The 18738-nt window shown below is 47.6% G+C and overlaps 1 protein-coding gene across 1 annotated transcript; it reads left to right on the forward strand.

The window, feature by feature from the left end:
- The first annotated feature begins 403 nt into the window (after window positions 1–403).
- On the forward strand, window positions 404–3435 carry Ccn1 (cellular communication network factor 1). Its single transcript, XM_021158317.2, has 5 exons — window positions 404–679; window positions 985–1198; window positions 1547–1891; window positions 2013–2227; window positions 2453–3435. The coding sequence occupies exons 1-5, from the start codon at window positions 617–619 to the stop codon at window positions 2753–2755; spliced, it is 1140 nt and encodes a 379-aa protein (XP_021013976.1). The 5' UTR covers window positions 404–616; the 3' UTR covers window positions 2756–3435.
- Window positions 3436–18738: the final 15303 nt, after the last annotated feature.

An 18738-nucleotide genomic window follows, 5' to 3' on the forward strand; every position in this document is an offset into this window, starting at 1 on the left:
TCGCTGCCTTTCCGGGTAGGCATCACCAAACAAAACCACTTTTGTTCCTCTGTCTCCCGCCCTCCCATGTCTAGGCAAAGATCTGAAGGGTTCACACCAACACATACACCACGCCCCCCCCCCCCCCCACACACACGATATACCCTCTTCAATCAAAATCATCACCCTCGCGCCCCAAGCATCCCGCCCTCCCCAAAGGAAGTTGTTATTTAAAGTGGAAAAAAACGAACTTTTTTTTTCTCTCTGATGGATCTGAGAAGAGGGGGGAAAAGGTGCAACGGAGCCAGGGGAGGTGCTTGGCAGCAGCCCGCGCCAACCAACATTCCTGAGATGTTTGAGAATTCTAGAACGCGCCGACAGAGCTACGTCACTGCAACACGCGGCGCCTAGGCAGGCATTATAAAGGGCGGGCTCCGGGCGCTGGGGCAGACCGTGAGCGAGAGCGCCCCAGAGAAGCGCCTGCAATCTCTGCGCCTCCTCCGCCAGCACCTCGAGAGAAGGACACCCGCCGCCTCGGCCCTCGCCTCACCACACTCCGGGCGCATTTGATCCCGCTGCTGCCGGCTTGTTGGCTTCCGTGTCGCCGCGCTCGCCCCGGTTCCTCCTGCGCGCCACAATGAGCTCCAGCACCTTCAGGACGCTCGCTGTCGCCGTCACCCTTCTCCACTTGACCAGACTGGTGAGTTGGACTTCTTTTTTTTTTTTTTTTTTAACCACTGCTTCCCGGTCCGCCCTCCTCGATTCCTTTCCCCGGGCCATGATCTTTCACCGCAGGGAAAGTTAGACCGAAAAGTTCGGAGGTAGCTGTTGCTTTATGTCCAGGGGGCCTCTTCCTGGGACGCAGCCGCTGGGGTGGTCGGGCTGCCGGGACGCGATCGAGACACTTCTGGTGGACGGAGCCCCACAGCCAGACCTAGGCGCAGGGCAGTTTACGTGCCTCCCCGAGCAATGCAAAGCAGTCTCACGCGCTTCTCCCTCTTGCAGGCGCTCTCCACCTGCCCCGCCGCCTGCCACTGCCCTCTGGAGGCTCCCAAGTGCGCCCCGGGAGTCGGGTTGGTCCGGGACGGCTGCGGCTGCTGTAAGGTCTGCGCTAAACAACTCAACGAGGACTGCAGCAAAACTCAGCCCTGCGACCACACCAAGGGGTTGGAATGCAATTTCGGCGCCAGCTCCACCGCTCTGAAAGGGATCTGCAGAGGTAAGAGGCTTGTGGTTTGGCCCCTTTAAAAAAAATAATAGTCCCCATAGTCCAGAAGTTTAGTAATTTTGAGACCATGTATGGTGGACGCTTTGTTGATGGTAGTTTGGCAGAAAGGCACATGATTTCAGCAGTCTGGAATGCAATTCAGAGTGTCTGGGCCCAACGAAAAGCGCATACGGAAAAGTGATTCCTGACTAACTTATTGTTCAGCTCTGGAGTCTCGGGGGAACTGTAGGGAACTTTACCATACATTGAATTGAACAGCGGAAAATATGTATGAGTTTCAGTCTGTGGCGGCGAATCTTAACCTTCTCCTCTCTCTCTCTCTTTTGGTCGTCTTTGCAGCTCAGTCAGAAGGCAGACCCTGTGAATATAACTCCAGAATCTACCAAAACGGGGAAAGCTTCCAGCCCAACTGTAAACATCAGTGCACATGTATTGATGGCGCCGTGGGCTGCATTCCTCTGTGTCCCCAAGAACTGTCTCTCCCCAATCTGGGCTGTCCCAACCCCCGACTGGTGAAAGTCAGCGGGCAGTGCTGTGAAGAGTGGGTTTGTGATGAAGACAGCATTAAGGACTCCCTGGAAGACCAGGATGACCTCCTCGGACTCGATGCCTCGGAGGTGGAGTTAACGAGAAACAATGAGTTAATCGCAATTGGAAAAGGCAGTTCACTGAAGAGGCTTCCTGGTAAGTGGATACAGAGTCCTTAAGACACTGTGCAGAAATGCTTTCTTGGTCTGCAACTTTGTAGAAACCAGTGTGTGTATGCAAGCATCTAAGAAGCCTTCCATTTCCTTTATCTTTCTAGTCTTTGGCACCGAACCGCGAGTTCTTTTCAACCCTCTGCACGCCCATGGCCAGAAATGCATCGTTCAGACTACGTCCTGGTCCCAGTGCTCCAAGAGCTGCGGAACTGGCATCTCCACACGAGTTACCAATGACAACCCAGAGTGCCGCCTGGTGAAAGAGACCCGGATCTGTGAAGTGAGTCCTTGTGGACAACCAGTGTATAGCAGCCTAAAAGTAAGTTTCTTTCAGGGCTTGACCATGACCCCACAGGTGGGTGGGATATGAGCCTCTGTTCAAAAAAAAAAAAAAAAAAGAAAAGAAAAAGAAAAGAAATTGTCTTTATGAAGCCCAACACTATGCACAGTGGTTAAAAGCACACCTCCAAACAAACAAATAAACAAACAAACAAAAACAAACCAACAAATCTCATTCTTGGCTTTCTTTTGTTCTTTCTTCCAGAAGGGCAAGAAATGCAGCAAGACCAAGAAATCCCCAGAACCAGTCAGATTTACTTATGCAGGATGCTCCAGTGTGAAGAAATACCGGCCCAAATACTGCGGCTCCTGTGTAGATGGCCGGTGCTGCACACCTCTGCAGACCAGAACTGTGAAGATGCGGTTCCGATGCGAAGATGGAGAGATGTTTTCCAAGAATGTCATGATGATCCAATCCTGCAAATGTAACTACAACTGCCCGCATCCCAACGAGGCATCGTTCCGACTGTACAGCCTATTCAATGACATCCACAAGTTCAGGGACTAAGTGCCTCCAGGGTTCCTAGTGTGGGCTGGACAGAGGAGAAGCGCAAGCATCATGGAGACGTGGGTGGGAGGAGGATGAATGGTGCCTTGCTCATTCTTGAGTAGCATTAAGGTATTTCAAAACTGCCAAGGGGCTGATGTGGACGGACAGCAGTGCAGCCGCAGTTGGAGAATGCCAAGGGGCTGATGTGGACAGACAGCAGCGCAGCCGCAGTTGGAGAATACTTCGCTTCATAGTACTGGAGCGGGCATTATTGCTCCATATTGGAGCGTGTTTACGAATGACGTTCTGTTTTCTGTTTGTAAATTATTTGCTAAGTGTATTTTTTGCTCCAGATCTCCCCCCACCCCCTTCTTGGTTCTACAATTGTAATAGAGATACAATAAGATTAGTTGGGCCAAGTGAAAGCCCTGCTTGTCCTTTGACAGAAGTAAATGAAAGCGCCTCTCATTCCTTTCCCGAGCGGAGGGGGGACACTCTGTGAATGTCCTTGGGGCAGCTACCTGCACTCTAAAACTGCAAACAGAAACCAGGTGTTCTAAGATTGAATGTTTTTTTATTTATCAAAGTGTAGCTTTTGGGGAGGGAGGGGAAATGTAATACTGGAATAATTTGTAAATGATTTTAATTTTATATCAGTGAAGAGAATTTATTTATAAAATTAATCATTTAATAAAGAAATATTTACCTAATATCTGAATGTATGTTGCTTGGTATTTTTAGAACCCATCCAGGTAATCAGGAACAATTGTCAATCATTCCAACAGGATTTTTTTTTCCCCTGAGGACCTACTATGTGTCAAGAACTACTCTAGGTGTCCTACTTGGGTGGCAGTGAACTGTTAGGAAAGTGGCTGCCCTTGCAAATCTTTAGGGAACAATGGTGGCATATAAGCTGTCAGCTTGGAGGGCAAAGTACTGAACACGGGCATTTGTGAAGCAGAAAAAGGAAGCAGAAATTGAATTTGTTAACCTAAAACGATGATTTATTTTTACAAGGATTGAAATGAAAGCCTAAGAGTTACCCCGTCACCCCGAACAAGTGTGGCACTTGTTTCTTATTTTAGCTTCGGGGTGATTCTGTGTGTCATGCAAGTAGAGGTGGGGAACCTTTTAATAACCTTTGACCATAGCTGCATGGATGAAGTGTATCTAAAAATTAGAGAAGCTGCTTTAATATTTTACCATTAGCTACGAGCAGGAGAGAGGGGCAATTCTTGGGACCTATTGGGTCGCTGGTTTGTTAATAGATGAGCTTGAAGCAAAGACTTGTGTTAATCCTAATAAGCCAGTGATTAGGTAAACAGGCTGCTGCCAAATGCAAAAGAATGTGAGGAATTTCAAGGGCTTTCCAGTTGCTAAAGGGCCAGGGCTGCCCACCCCCTTCCTTTAATAGCACACATCATATTGATGGCTGAAGGAGCGTTTAGATAGAGTGGGCTATCCAGAGGTCAAAGGCTAGACACTGAGCATTCTAAAAGAAAGGGGCTGACTGTGGTCTAGGAGAGGTAGAGACAGCTGCACTAATGTGTGTGAAAAAAAGCCAGCCGCCTGTGTTAGAAAAATCTACATCTTTAGAAAGCGCTGACAATAAACCTTTTATAGGAGAAATTTTCCTTTCACCGGCAGTCCTGGCTCCCATTCAAATCCACAGTGAGATATTGCAGTCTGCACTTGAATCCTTAGACATAAGAGAAAGTGTTTTTGAGAAGTGGGGGAGGGAGACAGCTCTTGGGATTGTATAAGGGAGTTTTCTAGATAGATGAATTAATAATGGTGATTTAATAAAGACCTATAAAACTAAAATAGAATAAAATAAAATAAAAAACACTTTCCCGGCATCTGTCTTAGAGCTTTTGAGATGAATGACTAGGACAATCTAAAGTCACAAGTCTTCTCTAATCTTGACAGTGCCTTGCCTGAAATACTGCAGATTGCACCTTCAGAACTGTCAGTTTTTCTCACCGAAGGCACTGGTGTTTTATGGTATTTGGGACTTAAGCACCACCTGGCCTCGTTGTGGATTGCAGCTAGGCTGGACAGTGTGTGATGCTAACATGCGGAAGATGATGAAGGCGTGAGGATTTTGTGGGCGCAGTCCTGATGGACAGACCTTGGAATCCATAAGCAATACCCCCAGTATGAATCCTGAGATGTTGCCTTATGTCCAGAGAGCCCACAAACTCTTCCTGTCTGTTCAGAGACCACAGAATAATGTTGTATGGATTCATCGCATAGGTAAAAAGACAGTGTCTGTGCAAAGTGTCCCAAATGAGGGACAATGTAGCTGAGAAAAACAGTGGATCTTTGAAAGGCCATTGATCTCCTTGAACTTACAGTGATGGTGCCAAGTACACTCAGTTACCACAATGATATGTAGAGCTCAAATTATGCCCATTTATTTGGACAGGAAAGTACTACAGAAATATAAATACAGTGATACAGAAAATACCGAAGAACTCAAAAGCAGCCAAGAATGAAATTACAGTCCTCAGACCATACAAGATCAAGTATACCCAGAGTAGATCTTGTTTAGTTCCATTATTGTGAAGACAAAAGACACTCTCTTTACAAATATGACATGGAAGTCGACTGTATCAACATGCATTGTGATGTATGTGTTAACGACGGTATACCAGCAAACCACAATAAAGACCCCCTCATGCCTCTCTCCCCATCATCCCAACTTTGTAATTCCGGGATGTTTTGGGTTTTTTTTTTTTTTTTTTTTTTTTTTTTTTTTTTTTTTTTTTTTTTTGTAGACTTAAGACCAGAGTGTTATAGAATGACCTTGGAGTCTTAGGCATTCTGTGAATTTTAAGAAATATTCTATGAGACACACAGCAGCCTGATCATTGCTGGGGTGCTGCCTCATATGAATGCTATGTACTTGCCATTCCACAAAGGGACACAGCTAAGTCAAAATTAGAAAAGTATACTTTAGGGTTATTCTTTCCAGTAGTGGGGACATATTCAATCTGTTCACAATGTCTTCTCCTAGGCTTCTGTTACTACAGAAAGTCCATTGAGCGATAGGCAGCATAGGTTATCAAGAACACAGTCACAGGACAGCAGAGCTGCGTCCTGGGCAGAAGGACAGGTGACTCGGCAGAAAGACTGCCACACAAGATTCAGAGGCTGCTTTCACGGCCAGCTCTGTCCTTAGCTTGCTAGGTGCTTCTTAACCGTGTGAACATGAGGAGATGGCTTTCAGAATTATTTTTTTTTTAAGATTTATTTATTTATTATATGTAAGTACACTGTAGCTGTCTTCAGACACTCCAGAAGAGGGCGCCAGATCTCGTTACGGATGGTTGTGAGCCACCATGTGGTTGCTGGGATTTGAACTCTGGACCTTTGGAAGAGCAGTCGGGTGCTCTTACCCACTGAGCCATCTCACCAGCCCTCAGAATTATTTTTAAAGATTTGTTTTTATTTTATGCGTATCTGCGTTTTGCACTATGTGTTGAGTCCCCTGGAACTGGAGTTACAGACCGTTGTGATCAGCCATGTGGGTGTTAAGGATGGAACCCTGGACCTCTATAAGAGCAGTACAGGCTTTTAAATTCCAAGCCATTCCCGCAGCCCCGAGCTTTAGGCGTTTTGTTGGGGGAGGGAGGGAAAGTCCAGACAACTATCCAATGCTTTCTTTGGTGTATTCTTCTTATGCCTCCTAAGCTGTTTCTTTAAAGTACATGGATCTGTAAAGTTAGAGCTGTCCAGATCTTCCTATGGTTCAATGTTCTCACTCCCATGAAGCCTTTGAAAATATGTGGCCAGAACCTTCCTCACCATCCCGTGCATGCTCTTAGCTCCTGAGGCCGTGGAGGTCCCTGCACCTCACAGTGCGGGTCCACACTTTCCCCTCACAGAAACTCTCTGGAATCCATGCCTCATGAAATGTGCTGTCCTAAGGGATGACTTAAATCAGAGCACACATTTAAAACATAGTGATAGATGTGTCCTAAGATCAGGCCTTTGTGACAATTTCAAGGTAACGATTAGCATCTATGGAATCTTACTAAACCCAATTCCAGTCACAAATCCTCAAATGTATTTTTTTAAGAGTGTTATAGTTCCCACATACTCTGCTCATACACTCTCCTGAATTGACCCCTTTCTCCTTTGTGCAAACGTGCACACCTAAGTCACCATCTCTTGCCTGAATTGTTGGGTGGCCTCCTCACTTGCTGTGTTTCCCAGTGGTGGCTGCCAAGGCATTTTCCATCCTCCCTGCATGTCTGTCATGTAGCCCATTGCTTCCACCCCAGTCAGTGGAGTATGTCTCCTATTCTCTTGACTTCAAGCACTTCATTGCCTGCTCACAGTGGAATTCTGGGGTGCTCACTTCCTCTCTCTCACAGCAGAGGGGTCACAAAAAGGAGGGCCACTCTTCTGATCTCCGTGGTCGATGCGAAGCCCAGTATCCCATGAACTGGTCCTAGAGAGTGAGTTTTCATGAGAAGGGGAAAGGTCAAGGAGCACGTGGGCAACATGTCTGTGCATGAATAAACGATCCAGAAAGTGGGTCCTCCTCCCTCGGTTATGTCAACTGACAGCTTGTGAATCGGACATAAACTGCTTAAGCCCTTCCCACTATTCCTGACCAACGGGTAGAGAGCGAACCAGGGTGGCAATTTTAAGGTAGGGAGTTTTGGGTGTGGTTAACAACGGAGGAACAAAACATACGTTTATGTCCTCCAGACATAAACCAGAGCATGCCAGCTGTGGCTCAAAGGACCCGACGGTGTCACATTGCTCTTGGAATAAGGCTCTGAGTCTCACTTGGCCCGTGGGTCTAAATGTGCCTCTTTGTCACCAGCCACCCTTGCTGCTGACCTTTGTCTTCTCGGAGAAAAGCCATGCCAGGTTGCTGAAGGCATGCCCTGCTTTTGCAGACACCCGAAGTCCAGGTCCCAGCACTCACAAAGGGCAGCTCTCAACTCCCTGGAAGTCCAGCTCTAGGAGGGCCAAAGGCAAGGAGCCAATTACAAGTCCAGGTTCCTTCCTTTCTCAGAGCAAGTGCTTAGAAAAACAAAAACAAAAACAAAAACACCACTTTTTCACCGTGGTAACACTGTTCAAACGGGAGAAAAAGAAAAGGGATTGCTTTAAATCACTTCACCTCCTTGTGCCTCGCCCCAGCCTGTGTATTTTTGTAGAGAAGTGCACACCTACTCCATTTATAAAACCATGTCACATTTTCCAACTGACACCGGATAAGTTAATCAAAGATATACGGCGCATCCTGAACACAAGCTGAATTTAACCACCTATTTTTATAGTAACCAAAGAGGCTATTGGGTCTGAGGGGAGAACTGCCCCAGCTAACCTGGTGAGGTGAGTTGGGAAGTTTTAAAGAAACAGCTCAGGTTCTACTCTGAAATACTTATTTTTCACATGTGTTCAAGAAACTCCCGATCGATTGAGGACTGGCCTATGTGACTATTTTAGTTACTGGCTCGTCAGGCAGTAACAGAAGAGAAGGTAGAACTCAGAGGATTTATTGTCTGAGCTTGCCCCAGACAGAGGCAACCAGGTCACAGGAAGCCACTTGAGTTACACAGAGGTCTGGCCATGATACGTGTTCTTGGTATTATGTGGCTGGCTCCACAAAGGATTTCCACCAACAGGCTTCCTAAAATTGAGCCAGCTCCTTCCAAGGATCTCGCCTTTCTCCGGCAAATGGGGAACAATTCTATATATTCAGGAGATTTGCTAAAGTAAATGCACTCACCCATAACAGGAATGTAAAGTTCAGGCTCCTGGGAAAGGCTTTCTGAGAGGTCCCTCCTATATTCCAAATTTAGTTTGTTCTTGGAAAGTAGCCCATGTCTGTAGCTGACCTCTTGCATTTAAGACGATACTTGGCCATTTAAAATGTTTTGCAATGTTTGGGGTTTCTTGTTGCTATTTTGCCTTTATAAAAGGAAGGCATACACAGACAAATTCCCTAGGATAATAAAGACTGAATGTCAGAGAAAATGCTTAGTGCTCTCTCTGTCTCTGTCTCTGTCTCTCTCACACACACAGAAACACAAACACACACAGACACACACTCACACAAAAGAACAGCCAGCCAATATTATGTAGGCAGTGCATATCCTGGAATTTGGCATTCATTGATAAATAGTAAACAATTAATTCAAAAGGATAGATGGTATTTATATTTACTGTGTGCCCCCCAACTTAGTAAGTCTTTGCAATAATTTTACAGGCTTTCATTCTATCAGTGATGTGACAACATTATATTTCAATATTTGGCATGATGGCTACTACTAGGTGCCCACCCAACAGCCACACCCTGTGTCCCCGAGTCCCTGCTATATTAGCAGTTTCCATTTTGATTGAGGTTTTTTTTTTTTTTTTTTTTTTTTTTTTTTGCCTTCCACGAGTTCTAGGAAGGAAATCCCCCGTCTCCACCCTCACCCTTAAGGATTGCATCAGGACTGCCTTAGGTCACCATGACTTAATCTCATCAAGGCTACTGAAAGAGGGGAGGGGATGCTCCAGAGAATATCTATCCTTGATAATAAGAAGCGAGCGGAGGAGAGGAAGTGCCCTTCTGCCCTGCTGGACATCATCCCTCCTTGAGCTCCAGGAGAATGACAGAGCAGCAATAAGGAGCCCCTCTGCATTGAATGGGCTCGAGCTGCTGAGTCACCCAGTCCCTGTCCCAGTGATGCTCTGGTTGAGTGTGACAATAAACCCCTTGTTTAAACTATTTTGGTGAGTCATCTGTTGCTTGCAAATAAAGCCATCCTAACAAATACTCTCTCTCTCTCTCTCTCTCTCTCTCTCTCTCTCTCTCTCTCTCTCTCCCTCTCTCTCTGAATGCATATGGGTTAGACTGCTGGTCTTCTTATGAGATCTCCCTCCCCTTCAGTTTCTTCAGTTTTTCCCCTAATTCAACCATAGGGGTGGCCGACTTCAGACCAATGGTTGGGTATAAGTATCTGCATCTGTCTCGGTCAGCTGCTGGTAAGTAAAATAAATAAATAAATAAATAAATAAATAAATAAATAAATAAGCAAAGTTCAGCCACAGTGGCACATGCCTGCAGAGCCAGGACTTGGGAGGCTGAGGCAAGAAAATCACTACAAGCTTGAGGGCAGCCTTGTCTACATAGTGAATTTCAAGCCAGCTTGGGTACAGGGCAAGACCCTGTTTTAAGGCACTACATTAGTCACAGCAACAACAACAGTTAAAACCTTGGTCCCTATCACTGTGTCAACACACTTGTGGTAAGCCTCTGCTGGTGTCTGGGATGAGCAAGCACTTCTTGGGATGTTTTTTCACCCCTGACAGTCACCCTAGGCTTGGCCCAGAGGCTGAGTATTATCTCCATGCTCCTATAAATCAGAAGCCAGTTCCCCTGGCACTCAGCTAAATAAATAGGACATGGCAGAGCCTCAGATCCAGCAACTGGAGCTTCTGATGTTTGGGGTGAGGAATAATTTATCCTGAAAAAGAAAGAGAAGAAATCCCCGGTAACATTAGGAGATTCTAAGACTTTTTTTCCCCCCCTCCTGAATTTTGGCCAAGAAGCCAAGATTAGCAGTCACATTGCACTCTTCCTGTAATCAACTCCTGGCCTCAATCACAGAAACACTCTCGTTTGCATATATCTGCATACCTGCATGTCATTTGAATATATCTATATGCCTGTGTCTGTCCCTCGATGTGTGTACACATCAACTCCTGGCCTCAATCACAGAAACACTCTCATTTGCATATATCTACATACCAACATCTCATTTGCATACATCTCTATGCCTGTGTCTGTCCCTCGGTGTGCATACATACATGCATATATGGAGAGAGAGGGTAAGAGATGGAGAGTAGGAGAATAAGGACTCTCTTTCTCATGTAGGAATCAGAGAATCAATATTGATGGCCCACGTCCTAGCCTTGAAGGACTACCTCCTAGGCCAGTCTCTGCTTCACATCTGGAATGGTCAGAGCTGAGCCTGTACATTGTTTCTCACCCTCAGAGCAGAGAGGGTGAGGTAAGCCCACCCCAGCTCACTTGAAGGGACTTATTTTAACCTTATGACATACATCCTTTGCAAAGTGAACCCCACACGGTACAATAACACGGTGTCAAGTGTGTCTCCTAGCATCTACTCCTACTTAGGTTCCTCTATCATTACAGTTTGCAGTTCCTGTGCCTGATACATCCATGTGATACCTTGACCGCAGCAAGCTCTATCATCAGGTCATGTACCACTCAGAAAAGCCCAGCCAATTGAACTATGACGTGCTTGGGCTTGGAGAGAGAGCTCTGTTGGTAGAGCGCTTGTCTGACATGTATGAAGTCCTAGGTTCAAGTCCTATAACCTCATAAATGGGGTGTGATGATGTGTGATGATGTGTGATGATGTGTGATGATGTATGCCTGTGATCCTAGCACTCGGGTGGTAGAGGCTGGGGGAACAAGAGTTCAAAATGATTCTCAGTTATAGTTCAAGGACAACTGAGATATATATAAGACCCTGCAGAGAGAGAGACAGAGAGAGAGACAGAGAGAGAAGGAAGGAAGGAAGGAAGGAAGGAAGGAAGGAAGGAAGGAAGGAAGGAAAGATAAAAGGAATCCTAAACCATGACATGCTACCCACAATAAGATAAGATCTGTTTTGGTAGACATAGAGACATTTTCAGCATCAGTGAAGTATGGAGGCTTAGATCTCCTGGATTACGAGTTCCCAGCAGGCCCCAAACAGACTTTGCTGTCTTCTGTAGTCTGGTATGCCAAGCGTCATGTGACACAGAAACATGCAACTCCGAGACAGTACCTGTTGAGCAGGGTGACCGAGTGATTGCGTGACATGTCAGTGTAGTCCCCATCTTCCCCACCAGAGAACCACACACCAAGCTGCTCACACAGAGGCAGGAGGTCCTCGAGGGGACCTCGCTCTTCCTGTGGCACAGAGCGTAACACCAGAAACCTCTAAGATCCTGGTGTCTGGAGGACAGAGGTACTGGAAGAGGACTGCACAACCACAGCTCTCATATTCTGTGGAGCAGCTCTAAGCCTACTCACTTTAAGGCCCTGGGCAGCCATAGCCAGACCCATTTCCATGCTAGCTCCCTGGGGCCCTATTTATGTTTCTTCTGAAAACTGGTGTGCAATATCAAACTCCTGAAAATAAAAAAAGAACAGTTTCACTGGCTTGTGGGAGCTGGCTATATACAAGACATCGCTGTTCTTTGGTCTCATCAATAACCATTACCCGGTCTATTTTGCGCATTCTTGCGCGTGCCCGACTCGCCAGCAAGAACGACGCTGCAACAGGATCCTTCTGCACACGTTTATTGGGAGAGCTTGATTGCAGAGGCAAAGAGACCCCAAGCCCAGAACTGGTGCTGCTTATATAGGCCTAGGAGAGGCGTGTCTCACACCCGGATTGGTTATGCATGGGTTATGCTTACCACCTCATTTGCATGTCTCTCATCTGATTGGTTAACTTGTCTCTCATCTGATTGGTTAACTTGTCTCTCATCTGATTGGTTAACTTGTCTCTCATCTGATTGGTTAACTTGTCTCTCATCTGATTGGTTAATTCTCAAAACCTCATCTTGGCAAAAAAAATTTACTGCCTATGTATGCGTGGTGGCCAGCGGTAGCCAGCGCCACCCTGCAACGGCACATGTGGCTTCCCACAGTGCATAACTTTTCACTTGTGTGTATCTTGTTCCCGTAGCACAAGGCACACCCTGGTACTGAGTTTCCCCACAGTAGAGCTTTGTGCTATGTCAGTGGCTTGAAAAGCTTTGGCCATGAGCAGCCTACCTCCCTTGAGAGCCGTGGTTTGCTCAGGCTCAGTTAACCACACTCCTTTCCCAGGTGCCCTGGCCTCTGCACTGGGAGAAGCAGCAACTGGAAACCACATTTGCTTTGCTTCACCTCCTTTAGGAAGAAGCTGTCTTTACTCCAGCCTTCGGGAGATGGGCTGCAGCGATAGTATAACAACACTCAGCTGTGGGTGGAAGTGAGCAGGTTACCGTGACTGCAGAGGCACACTGGCTTCAGAACCACCTCTTTAAGGAGTAAGGGATGAACACGCCTCAGCTTCTGGCTTGAGGTACTCACCACCCAGTTACACATTTCCTGTGCTGTAGGGTTTGATGTCTCCATGAGGCTTTCGGGTCTAGGGTAGTGGGAGAGTTTCTATTTGGGGTAGGATCTAAACGCAAAGTGAGGATAGCTCACTGAGACAGTGGGATTCCGTGTGAGAAGGTATAGATGTGCAAAGCATATGGCACCTAGGGAGTAAGGAGCTGCCAAGGCCACCCAGCGCCCTTGGCTTTTGCCCTGAGCCAGTGCCAGAGAGATAAAATGATTCTCTCAACCTGGGTCATCCTTGTAAAATCTGCCTCTGGGAATTCTCATCTTGACCTCTGAGAACTGTTCTCTACAAACCTGTGAGCCTGGGCTGTTCTCTTTAGGGTATTGGTGAAGTTGTACCAATCCCTCCTCTGGCAGGAAACGAGTCCAAAGCTCGGAAAAGATGGTGTTGCTTTGTGTCAGAGCATGAGAAGCTGAGGAGAAATTCAGTCAGGAGCACAGGGTTCCCGGGCAGGGCTGCATTGTCTAACTGAAGCATCTTATGACTTCCTTGAACTTGTTTATTCTTACATCCCTAGTCCTCCAGCATCCCTGGTGTACCAGCATCCCTGGTGTGCCAGCATCCCTGGTCCCCCAGCATCCCTGGTCCCCCAGCATCCTTGGACCCCCAGCATCCCTGGTCCCCCAGCATCCCTGGTCCCCCAGCATCCCTGGTCCCCCTGCATCCCTGGTCCCCCAGCATCCCTGGTCCTCTAGCATTCCTGGTCCCCCAGCATCCCTGGTCCTCTAGCATCCCTGGTCCCCCAGCATTCCTGATCCTCCAGCATCCCTGGTGTTCCAGCATCTCTGGTGTCCCAGCATCCCTGGTCCCTCAGCTGCTCTGGGTTCAGTTCTGTTGATGAGAGCTGAGCACTGTCATCAGCCACAGAGCATCCTTCCAGTCTGTAGTAGGTGTGTCTCATCTGTCATACGTGTAAGACTAAAACTCAGCAGAGGGGTACCGTGGAGATAGTGCTTGCTGTGCAAGCATGGAGATACAAAATTAATCTCTAGCAACCAGGAAAGAAGCTACGTGTGACAACCCACACTGGTGAAAAAGACACAGATCTTTGCAGCTTGGTGTCCAGCCTAACCTACCTAGTTGAATTCAGGGTCAATTATATATAGATCCTGTCCTGAAAAGTCATCAGCGTTTAATGAAGGACACACACACTCAAGAACTCTGGATGGATCATGTGACCCTATGCTTGGCTCCACTGATGTCAGAATCCCTTTCCCACCTCCTCAATAGAAGGACGCTCAGGCCCTTGGCTTTGGCAGCGTCAACTCCACTCTTTCTGCTGGGGCTGACTTAGAAGTGTTTGGAATCCTTCTGCATATTAAGTGGAGACCTGTCTTCCTTGCCCTTCAGTGACTGGTCACGGTTCTCCTCCTGATGGCTCCTGGGATGAACCTAATATCTCAGCTGCTGTCTCAGAGGTTTGCAAGTGATGTGCTCCCTCTCCATCAGGACCGCTCATGCTGCACTGCGCTGCGCTGCTCTCTTCTTTTGTTTCCAGTCCTGGGATAAACACATGTCTATAATTATCCCTCCCACCATCTGGTCTTCAGGTCTCATTTCTCAGCCTGCTTGCTCTCAGATTCACCCACCTCCATTTATCAGAGTCACTCTACAAATTAGAGAGCTAGGTGGGCCCTCCTGATTTTCTCTGATAGGTGCGGCAAGTTCCCAGCACCCTCAAGGCCCTTAAAGTTTCACTTCATGGACATTTCTTTCTCCCAATGGAACCACAAGCACTTACTCTTGGTTCCCACATACCCCGGTGTAAAGGTGCAGGCCTCTGTTCTGAAATCCAAGATACATCCAGCATGCAATAAGAGAATTGGGTCTTCACTGTGTGGGTCACCCCAGCCCCTAGCTCCCAAACCTGCTAACCAGCAGGTGCTCAATTACTGAACTGTCAATCAACAAGTGTATTTGTTTAAAGGGAAGCGCGATGCACTTGACTTGAATTTCTTAGCAGAGTGTCAGTCTAATGACTAACGACTCCAGAGTTTCTACCATGGCTGCCTCTAAGGAGACGGTTGCTTCCAGTGGCAGTGTTGACTTTTGAATATAAATCTAGGGCTCGACACAGCAAACATTTCCAAAATTTTGTGGCTTCGAGTGACTGATTTGCCTTTTGTCACAACTGTCTTGACTGAAGAGGTTCAGCTGTGAGAAAACTCATTCAGCTCTGGCCTGGCTGGGCTAGAACATCCTAGTGCCCTCTGTTCATCTTCTGTGGTCTTTGTTCTCATAGATTCCCATCACTTCATGTTGTATTTGGCCTAAGCTTCTTTTGGTTTCTTAGTTTTGGGACAGGGTCTTAGCATGTAACCCTGGCTGACTTGGAACTTGATATATATATATATATATATATATATATATATATATATATACTGGGATGGCTTTGAACTCACAGAAATCTGCCTGCCTGTGTCTCCCACAGAAGTACTGGGATTAAAGGCCAGTATCACCATGCCCAGCCTAGCCTACACTAAGCTTCTTCATGGCAGAGAACTGGCTTCTAAGGTAGAGTGCTCAAACAGGACAACACCTGGTACAAGAGTCCTACTAAGCACTGATTGCCTTACACTTACTAGTGCCTCAAGGAGCAAAACCAGTCAGCTTCAAAACCAAGAGATATGGGAGGGAACTTGTCAAAGTCACTTGGAGAGGTTGTTCATTGTGCCCAGAGGGTTCTCCTCTTCCTCTATTTATTGTTAATTGATTTATTAATTGATTGGCACTGAGGATTAAACCTAGATCCTCCGGAAGGACTAAACAAGGACTCAACCACTCAGCTTTATATCCTTAAGCCTAAGCCTTTCCCCCCATTGTTTAATTTTAAGGATTTATTTTTGTTTCTAATAATGTGTGTGTAGCATGGGGAATGGTCTGTGCATGTGAGTTTTGGTACCTACGGAGGCGAGAGGAGTCAGATCCCCCTAGAGCTGGAGTCGCAGACAATGGCGAGCTGTCTAATATTGGTGCTAAGAACCTAACTCCAGTCCTTCGGGAGGGCAGAATAGGCTCCTAAGCACCGAACGATCTCTCCAGCTCCCAGTTTTCACCTTTAGACTGAGCGTCAGTACGGTGCCTAGGCCGGCTTAGAATTCACTCTAGCCTAGGCAGGCCATGCGAGGCAATCTTCTAGCCTCAGACTCTGCAGTAGCTGGGATAATAGGCCTGGACTACTGGTTCATTCTTACTACATCTCACTGTTATATATTCCAGAGGAAAGACAATTGTGTCTTTATACAGTTCAACGTCTCTTTGGAGATGGACAAATCCCAGGGACGCTGGTGGGGGTGATGGTTATGGTGGTGTGGTGATGAAGATACAGCCGCTGGCATCTCCTTGTTTCCAATTATTGTTTACATGTTTATGGTTTATGATTCATGCACAGTCCATCATTTCCAGCTCACATGCAGGGAAAGTAAGGTTCTTAGGACCTCACAACCTTCTCTGGGCCTCACAGCTGGCAAAGAGCAAAACGTCACCCTCCGTCCCCACCTCCTAAGCCTTTCCAGTTGCCCCCAAGGTCCGCACTTGTAGTTCAAACATGTAATGACTCTCGGGAGAATTCTGATAGAGCAGCCAGAAGATAGCATTTTATTCTCAGGAATTCTTCAAATGTTTAAATCTCATTTTGTCCTGGGGCATTTTGCTTTCTTCCACTTTCCAGAACAGGTGCCCCCCCCCCCCCCCCCCAGTGAGGAAGGTGCCCTAAAGCATTGATCATACAGCAGGGCTGGGATATTCAGATATCCAAAAGAAGGTTCCAGTAAGACTTTATGCACACGGCTACAGGGCAGGCTTTCCATTTGAAAAGGGAGTTTGAACTTGAAGCCAATCTTAGTCTGGGCCACCAGCGCAACTGGACTCCAGGTGGAGAGCGCTGCTTTTTTTCTTTATCTACCCTGGTAAATTATTAAAGGACTCTTCTGCCCAGGGGAGATCATTAACTACTGCAAGGCTGCAGAAGGCATCCGCCAGGTGCTGCACGGGGAGTCAGGGCAGCTCTGGTTAGGTAGGACAGAGCTTCCTGGGTCGGCCCTCACCTGTCAGCCAGAATAAGGCAAAGGGCCCCACTGGGCATGCAAAGGGTGGGGGTGGGGACCGTGGGCAGAGAATGCAAGCAGATTTCAGATCCAGTGGGTAACTCCAATCCACCTCCCCCAGTGGCCTGCACGGCAGGCAGGTGCACCTGCACCAACCCACACTCCTTCCTGCTTCCTGGAGGGCGAAACTCCTGGGTGGCAGCTGTGACTTGGGGAAACAGAGACTGGGGCAAGTTCCATTGGTCATGGGGCAGTGTCTGTGCTGTTGACACAGGACAGTAGAACTGAGCAGGCGTTACAGAGCCAGAGCTCAGCCTTGTCTCCAGCCCAGCCTCTTCGTGACCTGTGAAGGTGATGCAGAGAGTGGGTGGCATGGCCAGGGTGCCCTACACAGACCTCAAATAAAAGGAAATAGAAGGCACCACAGAGAGATGAGCACAGAATTTACTGGCAATAATTCAAATCCAAATAGGCATATTTCTGACCTGGTGAAGTGGTGGAGCGTGGTGAAACAAAACTGTAACAACTATCTCAGGCTTTTCTAGCTATGTTACCTTGGGCAAGTTCCTTTCTTTGTCCGTCTGTCTCTCTTCCTCTCTGTCTCTCTCTCTCCCTCTCTCTGTCTGTCTATTTGTCTCTCCTCTCTCTGTCTCTCGCCCTCTCTCTGTCCCTCATCTGTCTGTCTATCTCTCCCTCTGTCTGTCTGTCTCTCTCACCTAGGGTGAAAGTTGGTGAGGGGGAAAAGAGAGAGCTGATGAGAGCCAGGAGCCACAGAGAAAGCTTTGTCTGTCATATTTAAATCCACTAACACACCCAGACCTACACTCTGAGAATGGTGCCCTGGGTGAATGGTTCTTGTACTTCAGGGGCAGGGCAGTACCTCCATCTCTGGCACTAGGCTGCCCCTCCTCCATGCCGGAGCTGTTGCTGGTCTCAAAGAGATAAAGCAAGTGTAGGCCCAGCTTACTAAAATCAAGTCCTTCCCAGCCCAAGGGTTTGGCAATGAGAGGCATGGCCAAGAAGAGCCCCATGGAACATAGAGTTCAGGGACCCTGCTTCCTTCTGGAGGAGCCAGAGGAGGCTACGTGTCCCCAGCTCCTTAAAGGACACACTGAGCTTGGCCCAGGTATTGGAGGATGGTAGGGGTGTGTGTGGGCAGCTTAACAGAAACAAGGAAGCTGTCTGGGTGGGCCTAGAGGGTCTGACAAGGTGGAGTCCTGAGCAGTGCAGAGTTCAGGATCAGGAAGAAGTACCAGAGAGGTAAACCCTCCAGGTCAGCCTTCCTCGTGGGAGGCCTCCCAAGGACACTGGGCCTCAGGTTCTTATTGTCTGAGGTCATGGAACCTCCTGAAGGTATGCCAGGAATGTGGACGCCTGACTCACTCTTCCTTGAGAGTTCACAGTCTGAAGTTCATAAAAAGCCCCGGCTCTCCCCTTCAGTCACTCTTCAAACATCTGCCCACATGCTTCCCAGCTGGGGCCTGCGGGGAGACAATGGGGTCGGGAAAGCAGAATAGGAAAAGAAAAGATCCAGGAGCCATCACCAAGTTAGCCCCTCAGCATTGACAATGGCGGCACTACTCAGCACAGATCTCCCACAGAGAAGCAGGGCTGCAGAAACTAGCCATATCGCACCCTGCCTCCGTTTCCTCATTGTACACAAGGACTGCAGCGTCTGCCGGAGAGGCCTTGTGAGGAGGACCAAGTGAGTAAAGGTGTGGAAGGTAGCGAGGGTATCTCTGACTCCCTTATTAACACGCCACTCACTGAGGACGAGGTGGGAACAAGGAAGCCTGCTGGAACGGGA

The sequence above is a fragment of the Mus caroli genome, unplaced genomic scaffold (assembly GCF_978045245.1).
Source record: "Mus caroli unplaced genomic scaffold, Mus_caroli_1 scaffold_3, whole genome shotgun sequence".
In the NCBI taxonomy this organism is placed as follows: Eukaryota; Metazoa; Chordata; class Mammalia; order Rodentia; family Muridae; genus Mus; species Mus caroli.

What these genes read in the sequence shown, in the direction of transcription:
- Ccn1 (XM_021158317.2), top strand. Translation starts at nt 617, where the DNA reads ATGAGCTCCAGCACCTTCAGGACGCTCGCTGTCGCCGTCACCCTTCTC. An exon ending in TTCTCCACTTGACCAGACTG is followed by an intron (nt 680 to 984) that starts GTGAGTTGGACT and finishes TCCCTCTTGCAG; the next exon opens with GCGCTCTCCACCTGCCCCGC. An exon ending in TCTGAAAGGGATCTGCAGAG is followed by an intron (nt 1,199 to 1,546) that starts GTAAGAGGCTTG and finishes TCGTCTTTGCAG; the next exon opens with CTCAGTCAGAAGGCAGACCC.